The sequence below is a fragment of the Humulus lupulus genome, chromosome 1 (assembly GCF_963169125.1).
Source record: "Humulus lupulus chromosome 1, drHumLupu1.1, whole genome shotgun sequence".
Lineage (NCBI taxonomy): Eukaryota > Viridiplantae > Streptophyta > Magnoliopsida > Rosales > Cannabaceae > Humulus > Humulus lupulus.
The window spans coordinates 163,496,891-163,510,107 of NC_084793.1; the positions used below are offsets into that span (position 1 = coordinate 163,496,891).

The window sequence follows — 13,217 nt, forward strand, 5'->3', positions numbered from 1 at the left end:
TTGGCTGGGCAGATTGGACAGCAACCGGTTACGGTGTTGATCGACAGCGGAGCTACACATAATTTCATCTCTATGGATGTGGTTACAGCAACGGGTATCCCTATTACTCCTATGACTTGTTATGGAATTCTATTGGGTATGGGTAGGAAAGTAAGGACAGAAGAAATTTGTGCTCAGGTGGAATTGGATTTAGGAGCCTTGCAGGTAGTCACAGATTTTTTGCCCCTGGAACTAGGGGGAGCCGATGTAATTCTGGGTATTAAATGGTTGGAGACTTTAGGAAATATGCAAGTAAATTGGAGAACTATGGTGATGAAATTTGAGATGGCAGGGGTATGGGTGACTTTACAGGGCGACCCAAGCCTTTGTAAATCCCCAATATCCCTTAAGGCAATGATACACACTGTGGAACATGAGGGTGTGGGGTTTTGGCCAACCTCCAGGCTGAGGAAGTAGGGGATGCGGGCACTATTCCAACAGTAGTCGCGGACTCGCGGATGGTTTGCACAAGTTTGATTCAGTATTTTCTATACCATCGGGGTTACCACCAAGCCAAATCCGAGAGCACACCATCAACCTACGAGAGGGAGCGGGCCCATCTCAGTGCGTCCTTATCGATATGCCCAAGTTCAAAAAGACGAGACAGAGAAATTAGTGGTGGAAATGTTGCAAGCAAGGATCATTCGGCCTAGCTCTAGCCCTTTTTCTAGCCCAGTGTTATTGGTTAGGAAGAAGGATGGTAGTTGGAGATTTTGTGTGGATTATAGGGCACTCATTAAGGAGACCCTGGCGAATAAGTTCCCTATTCCGGTAATAGATGAGTTATTGGATGAGCTACATGGTGCTCAAGTGTATTCCAAGCTGGATTTGAAGTCAGGATATCACCAAATTCGGGTGGTTGCAAGGGATGTCGAAAAAACAGCCTTCCGAACACATGAGGGCCATTATGAGTTTCTGGTCATGCCTTTTGGCCTCACCAACGCTCCAGCCGCGTTCCAAGGGTTGATGAATGAAGTATTTAGAGAATTCTCGAGGAAGTTTGTGTTGGTATTTTTTGATGATGTTCTAGTCTATATCCAATCGTTGGAGCAACATTATTTTTCCTGGCAAGTCATTGTTTCCAGTTGCTCCTCGGATATTTGGCAGTGTTTGTTTTGCTCAAGATGTTTGTCCACATGTCACCAAATTAGATCCTAAGTCATTTTTCTTGGTTATTCCCGTCTTCAGAAAGGGTATAGGTGTTATTGTCCTGATCTTAACAAATATCTTGTTTCTATTGATGTTACTTTCGTGGAAAACACACCCTATTTTTCGTCTTCATCTACTCCTAGTCGTCAGGGGGAGGATGATGATTTGTTGGTATATTCTATCACATCTTCTGCCCCTGACACATATTCTGATGAGTCTCCTGTTCCTCCACCTGCCTCAGTCACAGCTCCTGACATGCCTCCGCCACCTATTAAAGTGTACTCCAGGCATCTACCTTCCGTTTCATGTCCTACACCTGCTTCTCCATCCTCAGATCTGGACCCAAGCAATGATTTTCCCATTGCACTACGTAAAGGTAAACGCCAATGCACTTATCTTATTTCTTCTTTTGTTTCTTATAATCATTTGTCCTCTTCTTCTTGCTCCTTTATTGCTTTTCCTTATTCTATCTTGATTCCTAAAACTGTTTGTAAAGCCATATCTCATCCTGGTTGGCACGATGCAATGATAGAAGATATGAATGCCTTAGATGCGAATGGTACTTGGTACTTGGTTGATTTACCTTCAGGAAAACGGACCATAGGGTGCAAATGGATATTCACGATGAAAGTCAATCCAGATGGAACAATTGCTTGATTAAAAGTCCGTCTTGTTGCTAAGGGTTATGCTCAAACCTATGGAGTGGACTATTGTGATACTTTTTCTCCTGTTGCTAAACTTACAACTGTTCGGCTATTTATTTCCATGGTCGCTACTCATCATTGGCCTTTCCATCAGCTCGATATCAAAAATGCTTTTCTTCACGGAGATCTTCAGGAAGAGGTTCATATGGAGCAACTTCCTGGGTTTGTTGCTCAGGGGGTGTCAGGGTGAGTCTGTCATCTTCGAAAATCTTCATATGGTTTGAAACAAAGTCCTCGTGCTTGGGTTGGTAAATTTAGTTAGGCTGTTGAGGAATTCGGTATGTTGAAAAGTAAGTCAGACCATTATGTGTTCTATAAAAGATCAACTGCCGGTATCATTTTGTTAGTTGTGTATGTGGATGACATTGTTATTACTGGAAATGATGCTAGAGGAATCTCATCCCTTAAATCTTTCATTCATACCTAGTTTCACACGAAGGATTTGGGGGTGCTCAAGTATTTTTTGGGAGTTGAAGTCACTCGGAGTAAACAAGGTATTTTTCTATCTCAAAGAAAGTATATACTTGATTTGTTGACTGAGATGGGAAAATTGGGAGCAAAACCTAGTAGTACTCCAATGAATCTTGCTGCGCACCTTACAAGTGATGGGGAACCATTTGAAGACCTTGAGAAATATCGCAGGTTAGTTGGAAAGTTGAATTATCTTAATGTGACTCATCTAGACATTGCATTCTCAATTAGTGTTGTCAGTCAGTTCATGTCATCTCCAACAATTCATCATTGGACAGCGTTAGAGCAAATTTTGTGTTACTTGAAAGGAGCACTAGGACGAGGTATTGTTTACACGGATCATGGGCACACTCAGATTGAGTTATTCTCAGATGCAGATTGGGCAGGTTCTAAGGAAGATAGAAAATCCACTTCGGGTTATTGTGTCTTTGTTGGGGGCAATTTGGTCTCTTGGAAGAGTAAGAAGCAAAATATTGTGTCTAGATCCGGTGCAAAATCAAAATATAGGGCTATGGCACAATTTGTGTGTGAGATAATGTAAATATATCAGTTTTTGACTGAAGTAGGATTTAAGATTTCGATATCAGCAAAATTGTGGTGTGATAATCAAGTTGCTCTTCATATTGCCTCAAATCTCGTGTTCCATGAGCGAACTAAGCACATTGAGATTGATTGTCATTTTGTTCGTGAGAAAATTTAACAAAGCTTGATCTCTACTGGATATGTGAACACTGAAGAACAATTAAGGGACATTTTCACAAAAGCTTTGAATGGGGTGCAGGTTGATTATCTTTGTAACAAGCTGGACATGATTAATATTTATGCTCCAGCTTGAGGGGGAGTGTTAGAATATATTAGTTGTAAATTAGCTAGAAATTATGGTCATTTGTAATTATTTTAGTTTCTTAATTTCTCTTCTACTTTCCTAGTTTAGTTTCTCTAATATTGTATAAATACATGTTATTTACATGAATAAAATACACAATTCATTCACCATTTTGTACAATATGATTCAATCGTCAGGATTTGAAGAGACTCCCAGTACCAAGATTGTCTGCAAAACTCAATAAGTCACTTTATGGCCTGAAACAATCTCCTCGAGCATGCTTCAATCGATTTCTAAAAGTTATCAAAGGTCTTGGATACTCACAGGCCAAACAGACCACACTCTGTTCATTAAACACTCAGAAAAATGGGAAATAACTATCCTGATTTTGTATGTTAATGATATAATCATCACCGGTAATAATACTAAAGAGATGAATTTGATTAAAGAATTGTTGACAAAAGAGTTTGAAGTCAAGGAACTTGGAATACTGAGATACTTCTTGGGTATGGAATATGCTAGGAGTAAAAGGGGTATTTTTGTATCACAAAGGTAGTACATTCTTGATATCCTAAAAGAAATCGGAATGCTAGGTAGTAAACCTTGCGAAACTCCAATCGTACTTGGAGACAAAGCACGAATGTTCAAGGGAGATCCAGTTGACAAGAGGAGATATTAGTGGTTAGTTGGAAAGCTCATTTATCTCTCACACACTAGACTCGACATTGCATTTGCTGTGAGTCTAGTAAGTCAATATATGCATGACCCTCGCCAAGGTCACCTCAATGTTGTGTATCGAATGCTAGGGTATTTAAAGCAAACACCAGGCAAAGGGTTATTCTTCAAGAAAGCTCCTGAATGGAAGGTTGAAGTATTCACAGATGCAGACTGAGCTGGATCGATTGATGATAGAAAGTCTACTTCTGGTTATTGTACTTTATTGTAGGGTAACTTGGTAACATGGAAAAGTAAGAAACAAATTATTGTTGCAAGAAGTAGGGCAATAGCAGAATATAGTCATGGCCCATGGAGTGTGTGAAGCAATTTGGCTAAAGAGACTATTGGAGGAGTTAATGATTGAATATGAAGCTCTTGTTCAACTTTACTGTGACAACCAGCCTACAATTAGTATTGCTTATAACTCAATACATCATGACAGAACAAAATATGTGGAAGTGGATCGTCACTTTATTTAGGAGAAATTGATGAAGGTGTTATCAAAATTTAGATACGTACACACAAACAAACAACTTTAAGATATTCTTACCAAGGGAATATTTGAAAGATTTGATTTCCTTATAAACAAACTTGGACTCATCAACATCTATAGTCAAACTTGAGGAAGAGTATTGACAGATAGGGAATCATATATGTATTTTATGTCTGAATGTTTAGTTTCCATCTTTTGAAATATATTTGATTATGTAATTATGATAGAATATTTTGTATTGCCTATATATTTGTATCATATTCCGTAGAATAATATATCAGTTTTCTACCAATCTCAAGTATTTCTACAGTTTCGTTGGTAGAAACGTTGATGATGATACCATCTGGAATTCCTCAAACACCTTCCCAACATCCTCTTTGAGTTTCTCGCAAAAGATTTGAAACAGTTTTTACAGTAAACCCATCTGATTTTAAGGCTTTGTTTCCTTCACATTTAAACACCATCTCTTTAATCTCGTTTTTCTCAAAAGGTCTTACCAACCATTCTTGCATCATATCTTAAATAGGATCACAACTCAACCCCCTAAAAGCCTGTAAATTCACTGTTACACGAAGTATAGAGAGTAGGATAAAAAGAATCTCTGCAGTGATACTCCCTATCCAAAAGGGTCTCATAAGAGGAAGACTTAATGTTCTACTCTAAATTCCTTATTTAAATGACAATCAGAAAGCATAAACAAAGTTACCAACAATAAAAGAAACAGGACAATTATTTGGAAAGGGCGGGAAAAAAGAAGTCATCATTTTATTATATCCAAAAGAAAAGAGCCAAGTACCAAAGAATTCACTTTGTGCTTAAATTGATAATAAGTGTCTTAGAAGAGTAATATAACTTGGAGGAAACACGATACAACACTAGTCAATATGCAGCCCCATTGATTTTCTAGTTGATATATGAAAACGAACAGTCTAGAAAGGAACACGATTGAAAAACTACCCTATTATTTATAAATCTTACTTACATTATCGTGTTATTTAAAATATTGCACTTTACTTTTATTGTATTTTCCAGTTAATTTAAACTGATTTTCAGTTATATTTCAAGCAATCTTTATTTCCTGCAGGTCAATCTAGTTGTTGTTGTTTTTTTCTTTATTTTTTATTTTATTTTTTTAATGTTGGTCCTGTTTGTTTACATTTCAAGTTCTATTTCAATTCCTAGAAATTTGTTTTTTGCTCTGAAATTTATTTTCAGTGCATCGAACTTTTACAAACTAATCCTATTAACTTTCCTAGCCTTTTTTTTCTAAAATATTTTCTCATCAATTTAGACTTTGGTAATTACTTTTATGCACATTCAAATTCCAGTTTATTTATATTTCGGTAAGCATATTGCGTCACAAACGTTTTTATGTTTAATAAATTACTCATCTCTAATTGTTTTAAATTAAGTGTCGTTTGGTTGGAGAATGAAAATAGAATAATAGAAATTGGAATGGGAAAAGAATAGGAATGGAATAAAAAATAATATGAATAAAAAAATTATTAACTTTTTTTCAATCTTGGAATGGTATTTCCTTCCATTAGAAAATGGAATAGTCATTACACCAAAATGGTGCAAAAACTATTCCATTGGAATAACATTACAATACTCTAAAATGCAACCAAACAAAGGAATGGAATGAAAATTGATTCTTTTACATTCCATTCCATTCCATTAGCCCCAATCAAACATCACCTAAGAATCTCTAATTGTTTCAGTTGGCCAATTTTTTTTGCATAGGCATCAACTTATCGGGTCATTATTGGAAAAATTCCACAAAAAGGTTAATCATCATATTATGATATAAGATAACAAAACACACCTAGAGAGATGTTTGAGTTCTTCACGATGTATTGACTGGCACATGTTGAAGTCTTCCACTGCTAACATTAGGAAATCCTTGTTGCGAACATTTAAGGAACTGAAACAAAGATTCACCATATATAATAAAATGTGGTCGAAATTCGTCCAAAAAGAGGAAGTGAAGATGAGAATGGAGCTAATAAAAAAATCACCAATATGAAGTTTTCAGAATCCTCATACTATCAGTGTCATAGTACTCTATGGCTCTTCTACTTGCTAGTCGTTCCAAGTTTGCATAGAAAGGAATCTTAAGAGCTTCACTTACCTGAAATAAAGAGAAAAAAAACATATTATGCTTTCCGGTATTTACTTTTTGATTCAGCAAAAATCACCAGCGAATCTGTAAAAGAGATTCATCTTAGGAAACTACCACTTTGCCAATATTTTTATTGAGTTTATTTTCCCTGGTTGACATGCTGAATAATTCTTGCTTTAAAAAATGGCTTGTCCAGAAGTTTTGCTTCTCCAAGATTGATTCATCTGGATGGATGATGATCTCGGAGGCCCTAAATATTTCCAAGACAGCATCTATGTCCTTCGTATGATTTCCAAGGTAATTGAATATATAATCTTCTGAAAATTGAATTAATGGATCTGTATAACAGTATAAATTTATTAAGCATGAATTCTGAGAAAGATTAAATAAACAAAAGGTCTCCTAAATTGTAAGCACCTGAAGATACATCATATCCGTTAACACGCAATAAACGAAATGCCATTGCACAGGTGGAGGCATCTAAGAGAACACACTCATCTCCTTGCAGCCAATATCTGTTCACTGGCTAATGTCATGTCTCAAAAGTTTTACAACTTATGTTCTCTTAAAAACAAATTGGAAGGGGTAAAAAAGAAAAAAAAAATACTTAATCAAATCAAATACCAATAACCTATGACTATTGTTTGCATGAACATAAAGGACATTTACTTGTATGTTTCATCCAGTACACTTCTGATTTCGTCTTTGAAATATCGTTCTATCCCCAACCTTTGGAGATTGTCCACCATTGAGAGATGAGCATAAATATCTAGAGGATATACCGTTGGAACTGCAAAAAAAAAAAAAAAACATGAGCACAATGTTAATCTAAACCAAGTAAACCACACAAAAGCTAAGATTGAGGAACCTGCACTTCCAAACTTGTCTACAACAGAGCAGAGATACTTAAGACAGTCAGCATTCCCAAAGTGGGTAAAAGCAACAGCAGTGGTGGATGGTGAATTAAACAGAGAACCATTTTTCCTTTGGTACTTCATGACCCTTTCACAATCCAATGGCTTTCCAAGACCTTCTGAGATGTACACTAAGTACGCTTCATGTCCCTCTGAGTAACTTTCTGAGGCTCTATGAATGGAGTAAAGATAGTTTAGTTAGGATAGTCTTAATCACATCATATTGCATATGTATCTAATCATTTCAAAAGCGAAATTCATTTTTTTTACCCTTCATTAAAAACAGTTAGCTCTTTTGATAAAACCAACTGGACCAACTAAAACAATAAAGATCTGGGTTGATTATACTTTATATTCACGGTAAAAACAAATAAGAACTAAAACTGTACCTCGTCAATACAATTAATGATAAAGAAAAGAAGACAATAACATAACAGCGACTACAAAAGAGAAAGATAGAACTAATAATGCCATTAGTTGGTTTAAGAACCTGATTCTTAGGTTAAAGCACTTTTTGAGCTGTGATTTTCTTTAAAAATGATGTGCATAGCAACATTTTCATGTCCAATACTTGTTTCTGAAGTACTCTAAATGAGTTTTGAGCAACCTTTTTATTCTTTGTTTATTTTTACTGCAATCAAGGAGGAAGGTCTAAGATATACTAGGTTTACAAGACTCTGGTGTGAGACAACTCATGGCGGTGAAGAAAACGATCAATATGAAATTACGTATTAACCAAGTGTCTTCTACTGTAAGAATATCAAATGTTGAGCAAGCCTTTGCCTTCCAAAAATAGACAAATTTAGTCAGATTCACAAATGGCAAATTCCTTAGAATACTTTCGCGCTAATTGTTCAAATTGATGCTTTTATGTCATTCATTTCTCAGTAATTTGTCAGTCATGACCTTGATTATTTCACTTTCAGTTGTTGAATCAGAGTGGTATAAACAAGAAAATTTAGAATCAAATGACTACAGAAAGATGAAAAAGAGAAAGAACCTTTTAAGTGACATCTCTCTGTTATGAATTAGGTCAACATAATTGGATGGCTCAAGAGAAATATTCAGATCCAAATTTTTGGCATAATCAATCATCATAGGAAATATTACGTCAAATCCAATAGGTGAATATTGCTTCTCATCAATGGCTGAAGCTAGATTTTCCTCTATGAAATACAGGCCTGAAACAAGAGAACAACACTTTTCATTCAACTTTACATAAATAAGATTTTATTAAAAAACAAAAAAATCAAGAATACCCTTGTCTATTTGTTTTTCGCCAACATTCCATCGCTTCATTGCAAGAACACTACTTAAAGTAGATAAAAGAGCATCTTTCATAAGCAAGGGATGACAATGAGGAAGACCCCATGAACCGTCAGAGTGCTGATTCTCCAGTAACCAATTTACACATTGAGGAAAGAAAGGGTGCTGCCCAGAATTTGAAGGGACCATTGCTACCCAGGCAGTGTCGTATGAGGAAACAGAGAGTTCAACTTTATTAAACATCTTTTTTATTCTTTCTTTGGTCTCCTCAAACTTCTGCTTAAAATCAAATTCATAATGTTCAACATCTTTATAAATATTTATATATATTATAATATATACAGGAGATTAGGAACATGCAGGTAATCGTACCAAAACAGCAGTATTGCTTTTATTTGCTTCATTTAATCTTGGTATCGGAGAAGCTGTTGATAAAAGATTCCCAGTTCAAGACAAGATTGAATAACTCAATTCCAACATGTGAATGTCAAAACGGAGATTCAGTTGAAAATAAATATGCATTAATCAATAAATCAATAATCTGATTAAGCTCTGGCTCAGTGTGTGTTTTTAGCGCAGAGAGAGAGAGAGAGAGAATTATACCTGATGAGGAAGAAGTGGAACACCTGAAATTGGAATGCAATGAACGAGACATGATTGTCTCGGAATGGGCAAAGGGAGTGTTGCAGTCACTATTTGATATAAGAAAGTGAAAATAATTAAAGCAAGAGGCTAATTAGAGTTTATCAATCCACAGAATACTCTCCCTTATGAGACGAAAAAAAAAATAGTTCACAGCATAAACAAATAAATGAATCACCAGCAGCAGATTTTCCTATGATAATCAATAATTACCTCAAGAATCATAAAAAAAAAAAGGAGCACCTGAAAAAACGTAAAAGAGTGTGGTGGGGTCTTTAAGTACCTGTGTACCCAGTAATTCAAATATTTATGCGAAACAGTAAAGACAGTCTCTACAAAAGGCCAATCATAACTATCCAAGAAAGCAAATTCCGATTGTGGCATTTTCTCGAACAGTGCAAATTCATTCGTCAAACAAGAATTAAAGGAATATATCAACCACCTAATATGTGAAACAAACAAGAAGCAATAATAATAATATAAACTTACTGAATGAAATCCTCACAAAAAAACTGATCAGGCTATATATTCGGATATTCAAAGGAAAAGGGGGTTCCAAGAGTGAGTTATTTCATATGAAGAAAAGGTAGAAATGGAGAAAAGGAACTGGATTTTGAGACTTACCACCTTAAGAGTGAGAGGAGCAGCGACCCTCTCTTGCGGTATGCTCTTTTTCTCTATTAGCCTACTCACTACAAAGGGTCATGCGTAGTTTTTATTTTCAACTAGAATTAGATAGCCAATTTAAAACAAAATTCATCATAGTTCATACAGATTGTCATCCATAAGGAAACATTAATCAACTAAGAAACGCAAGAAAAATGATGTATGCATTACCCAAGAAATCAATGATAAAGGTCTGGGTCTGTTACAGTTTGTGTGACAAGGACAGACAAACAGACAGGCATATATACTCAATACATACATATGGAGAATCTATGGTGGGGCCACCCATTTTTGGCCAGATCATACTTCACTCTACACCTACACACACAGTAGCACTTCCTTTGTATTGTAAGCAATTGTTTTTTAGGCAACTCCATAATATATCCTCATATTACTCTTATAAGAGAACGTATATTTACATTCAAAGATTTATTTCTGCACCCCAAATTAAAATTCACCCTATATTTTTTAATAAATGTTATTATTTTATAATTACACTTTTTTTTTGTAAAATTAGATCTGTTATTTAAAATAAAATCATCCATCCCATGATTTCTTTTTTATTTTGAAAAGCTCTATCTGATTGAGAGCATTCATTGACCTACTTACTAGTAAAGACTTTTGGCACATGCCACCTATAAATGAATCAAAACATATATTCTAAATATTTTATTATCTATTTTTGTCAAAAATATATATATCATTAAAAATGGCAGAATAAAAAATATATTCTTGTTATAAATATATTTATATATGCATGTCTATAATAGTGAACAATCACTAGGTTACTTAAAGTAAAATATCAGCATTAATTTTTTATTGTATTCAGAGTAGTTACTCGATTTTCTTAGGACTTATTTATCAGTATAAATAAGGGTCATTCCCCCATTGAAATAAGATATTGATAAGTTTTATCGCTAAAACCTTATATTTCTCATAACTCGTATATCTCTCTTCTCTTCTTTCATATATCCATCAGTATATATATATATACGTTATGATCTGATACTATTACAAACTAGCCCAGCGGTCTTCCCGCACCTACACAATTAATATATCACCTAAATATAAAGAACTGTTACAATTGTTACAATATAAGGAACTGTTACAAACTTTAATGATATTATATTCCCTAAATATTAGGAACTGTTACACAACAACTCAATGGTCTCAATACCCCCCCTCAAGTTGGAGCATGAAGATCGTGAATGCCTAACTTGCAAAGGAGGAAGTCAAATTGTGCTTTGCCCAAGGCCTTTGTAAAAACATCCGCTAGTTGTACCATTGTAGGAACATATAAGGGACAAATAGTTCCTTCCGTCACCGCATCACGAACAAAATGACAATCTGCTTCGATATGCTTCGTTCGTTCATGAAATACTGGATTTTGAGCGATATGTAATGCAGATTGACTGTCACAATATAATCGCATCCCTTGGGAATGATTAACTCCCAAATCACCAAGTAATTGTTTGAGCCATTTTAATTCACATGTAGTTGCTGCCATAGAGCGATACTCAGCCTCGGCAGAAGAATGAGATACGGTGTGTTGTTTCTTAGTTTTCCAAGATACAGGAGAATGACCAATGAATACCAACCATCCAGTCAAAGAACGACGCGTAAGTGGGCAACTCGCCCAATCCGAATCACACCATCCCTCTAGGGTCAATTTACTATCAGACCGAAGGAGAATACCTTGTCCCGGATGTTTCTTCAAATATCGAACAACCCTTAAGGCTGCCTCCCAATGTTCTTCACGAGGTTGTTGCATAAACTGAGACAAAATATGCATAGAATAAGCAAGATCAGGTCTAGTCACAGACAAATAAATCAATCGTCCTAGAAGTCTTCGATAGGGTTCCGGATCATGAAGAGGCATACCAGAAGCCAATGCTAGCTTATGATGTTGTTCCATTGGAAAATCTGCAGGCTTGGCGCCTAATAAGCTTGTTTCTTCAATGATTTCCAACGCATATTTTCACTGGCATAGATAAATCCCCTCTGGATTATGGGCGACCTCCAACCCTAAAAAATATTTTAAGATTCCCAAATCCTTCATATGAAAGCATGAACTTAAGTAAGCTTTAAAGAGTTTTAGGCCGGTACTATCATTCCCTGAAATAATTAAGTCATCCACATAGACTAGCACATTGATCTGTATTGCTCCCCTGCGTAATGTAAAGAGTGAGTAATCTGAATAGGATTGAACAAATCCATATCGCTTTAATGCCATAGCTAACTTAGCAAACCAACAATGAGGAGCTTGTTTTAAGCCGTACAATGACTTCTTCAATCTGCAAACCAAATTTGGGTCAGCGTTTTTAAAACCAGGAGGAACCTTCATATACACTTCTTCATCCAAGTCACCATGGAGAAAAGCATTGTGTACATCCATTTGATGTACGTCCCACTTTTTAATTGCCACCACTGCTAAGAAGATACGGATAGTCACCATTTATGCCATCGGGGCAAAAGTTTCATCATAATCGATTCCTTCTACTTGATGATGTCCAAATATAACAAGTCTTTCTTTCAACCGTTCGATGCTCCCATCAGAATGATGTTTGATTTTGTAGACCCATTTACTTCCAAGTGCTTTCTTCCCGGGCGGCAGTTTCTCCATAACCCATGTCTCATTCTCTTCCAAGGCGCGTATCTCATTTCTCATAGCATCACGCCAACCAGAATCTTTGATAGCTTCCTTAAAACTTTTAGGTTCTTTTGCTGCTGTCATAGCTGCAACAAAATTTTGATGTCGAGGAGAAAAACGTTCAGAAGATACAAAGTAAGTAATAGGATAAGGAGTACCTGAGGCATGTTGTTGGGTAGATGAATTTTCTGATGACTTTACTTTTTGAATTGTATGGGTGACAAAATCCTTGTAGCGGCTCGATGGAATCTTGTTTCTCATCCCTCTTCCCATTTCTGGTTCCACATTGTCCTCCATTGCATGAGCCACCTCTGGCTCCCCTGGCTCCACATCATCATCTGGCTCCACAACATCACCCCCATCCATGTCGTGGGTGGTGGTTGCCTCACCATCCACACCACTCACACTTACACCATGCAACCCCCCCTGGAGTTCTGTATGCTCATCTCCTTGCAAGGTCGCAGATACAACCCCACCTTCATGGGATGTATCAATATCATCAGCCGTATACTCAATGGGAGAAGAAGAATGAGTGGGGTCATGTTGCGCAGAAAAAGG

General features: G+C 36.2%; 1 protein-coding gene across 8 annotated transcripts in view; it reads right to left on the reverse strand.

The window, feature by feature from the left end:
- LOC133799970 (ent-kaurene synthase TSP4, chloroplastic) overlaps positions 1 to 10,290 on the reverse strand; it is a 28,676-nt gene extending 18,386 nt beyond the window's left edge. Inside the window, exons 1-12 of one of the 8 annotated variants that reach the window (XM_062237962.1) lie at positions 10,181 to 10,214; positions 9,968 to 10,035; positions 9,305 to 9,393; positions 9,074 to 9,126; positions 8,695 to 8,977; positions 8,436 to 8,616; positions 7,390 to 7,607; positions 7,191 to 7,311; positions 6,939 to 7,036; positions 6,636 to 6,859; positions 6,418 to 6,530; positions 6,225 to 6,323 (exon numbers count right to left, since the gene is read on the reverse strand). In XM_062237962.1, the coding sequence (XP_062093946.1) occupies positions 6,225 to 6,323; positions 6,418 to 6,530; positions 6,636 to 6,859; positions 6,939 to 7,036; positions 7,191 to 7,311; positions 7,390 to 7,607; positions 8,436 to 8,616; positions 8,695 to 8,977; positions 9,074 to 9,126; positions 9,305 to 9,356 (1,442 nt within the window). In that variant the 5' untranslated portion in view covers positions 9,357 to 9,393; positions 9,968 to 10,035; positions 10,181 to 10,214. Of the gene's footprint in view, positions 1 to 6,224; positions 6,324 to 6,417; positions 6,531 to 6,635; positions 6,860 to 6,938; positions 7,037 to 7,190; positions 7,312 to 7,389; positions 7,608 to 8,435; positions 8,617 to 8,694; positions 8,978 to 9,073; positions 9,127 to 9,304; positions 9,394 to 9,556; positions 9,601 to 9,626; positions 9,786 to 9,832; positions 9,940 to 9,967; positions 10,159 to 10,180; positions 10,215 to 10,268 lie in introns of those variants that run through there. The other 7 variants (XM_062237953.1, XM_062237983.1, XM_062237971.1 and 4 more) reach the window with 7 other exon arrangements.
- Between the last annotated feature and the right edge of the window lie 2,927 nt (positions 10,291 to 13,217).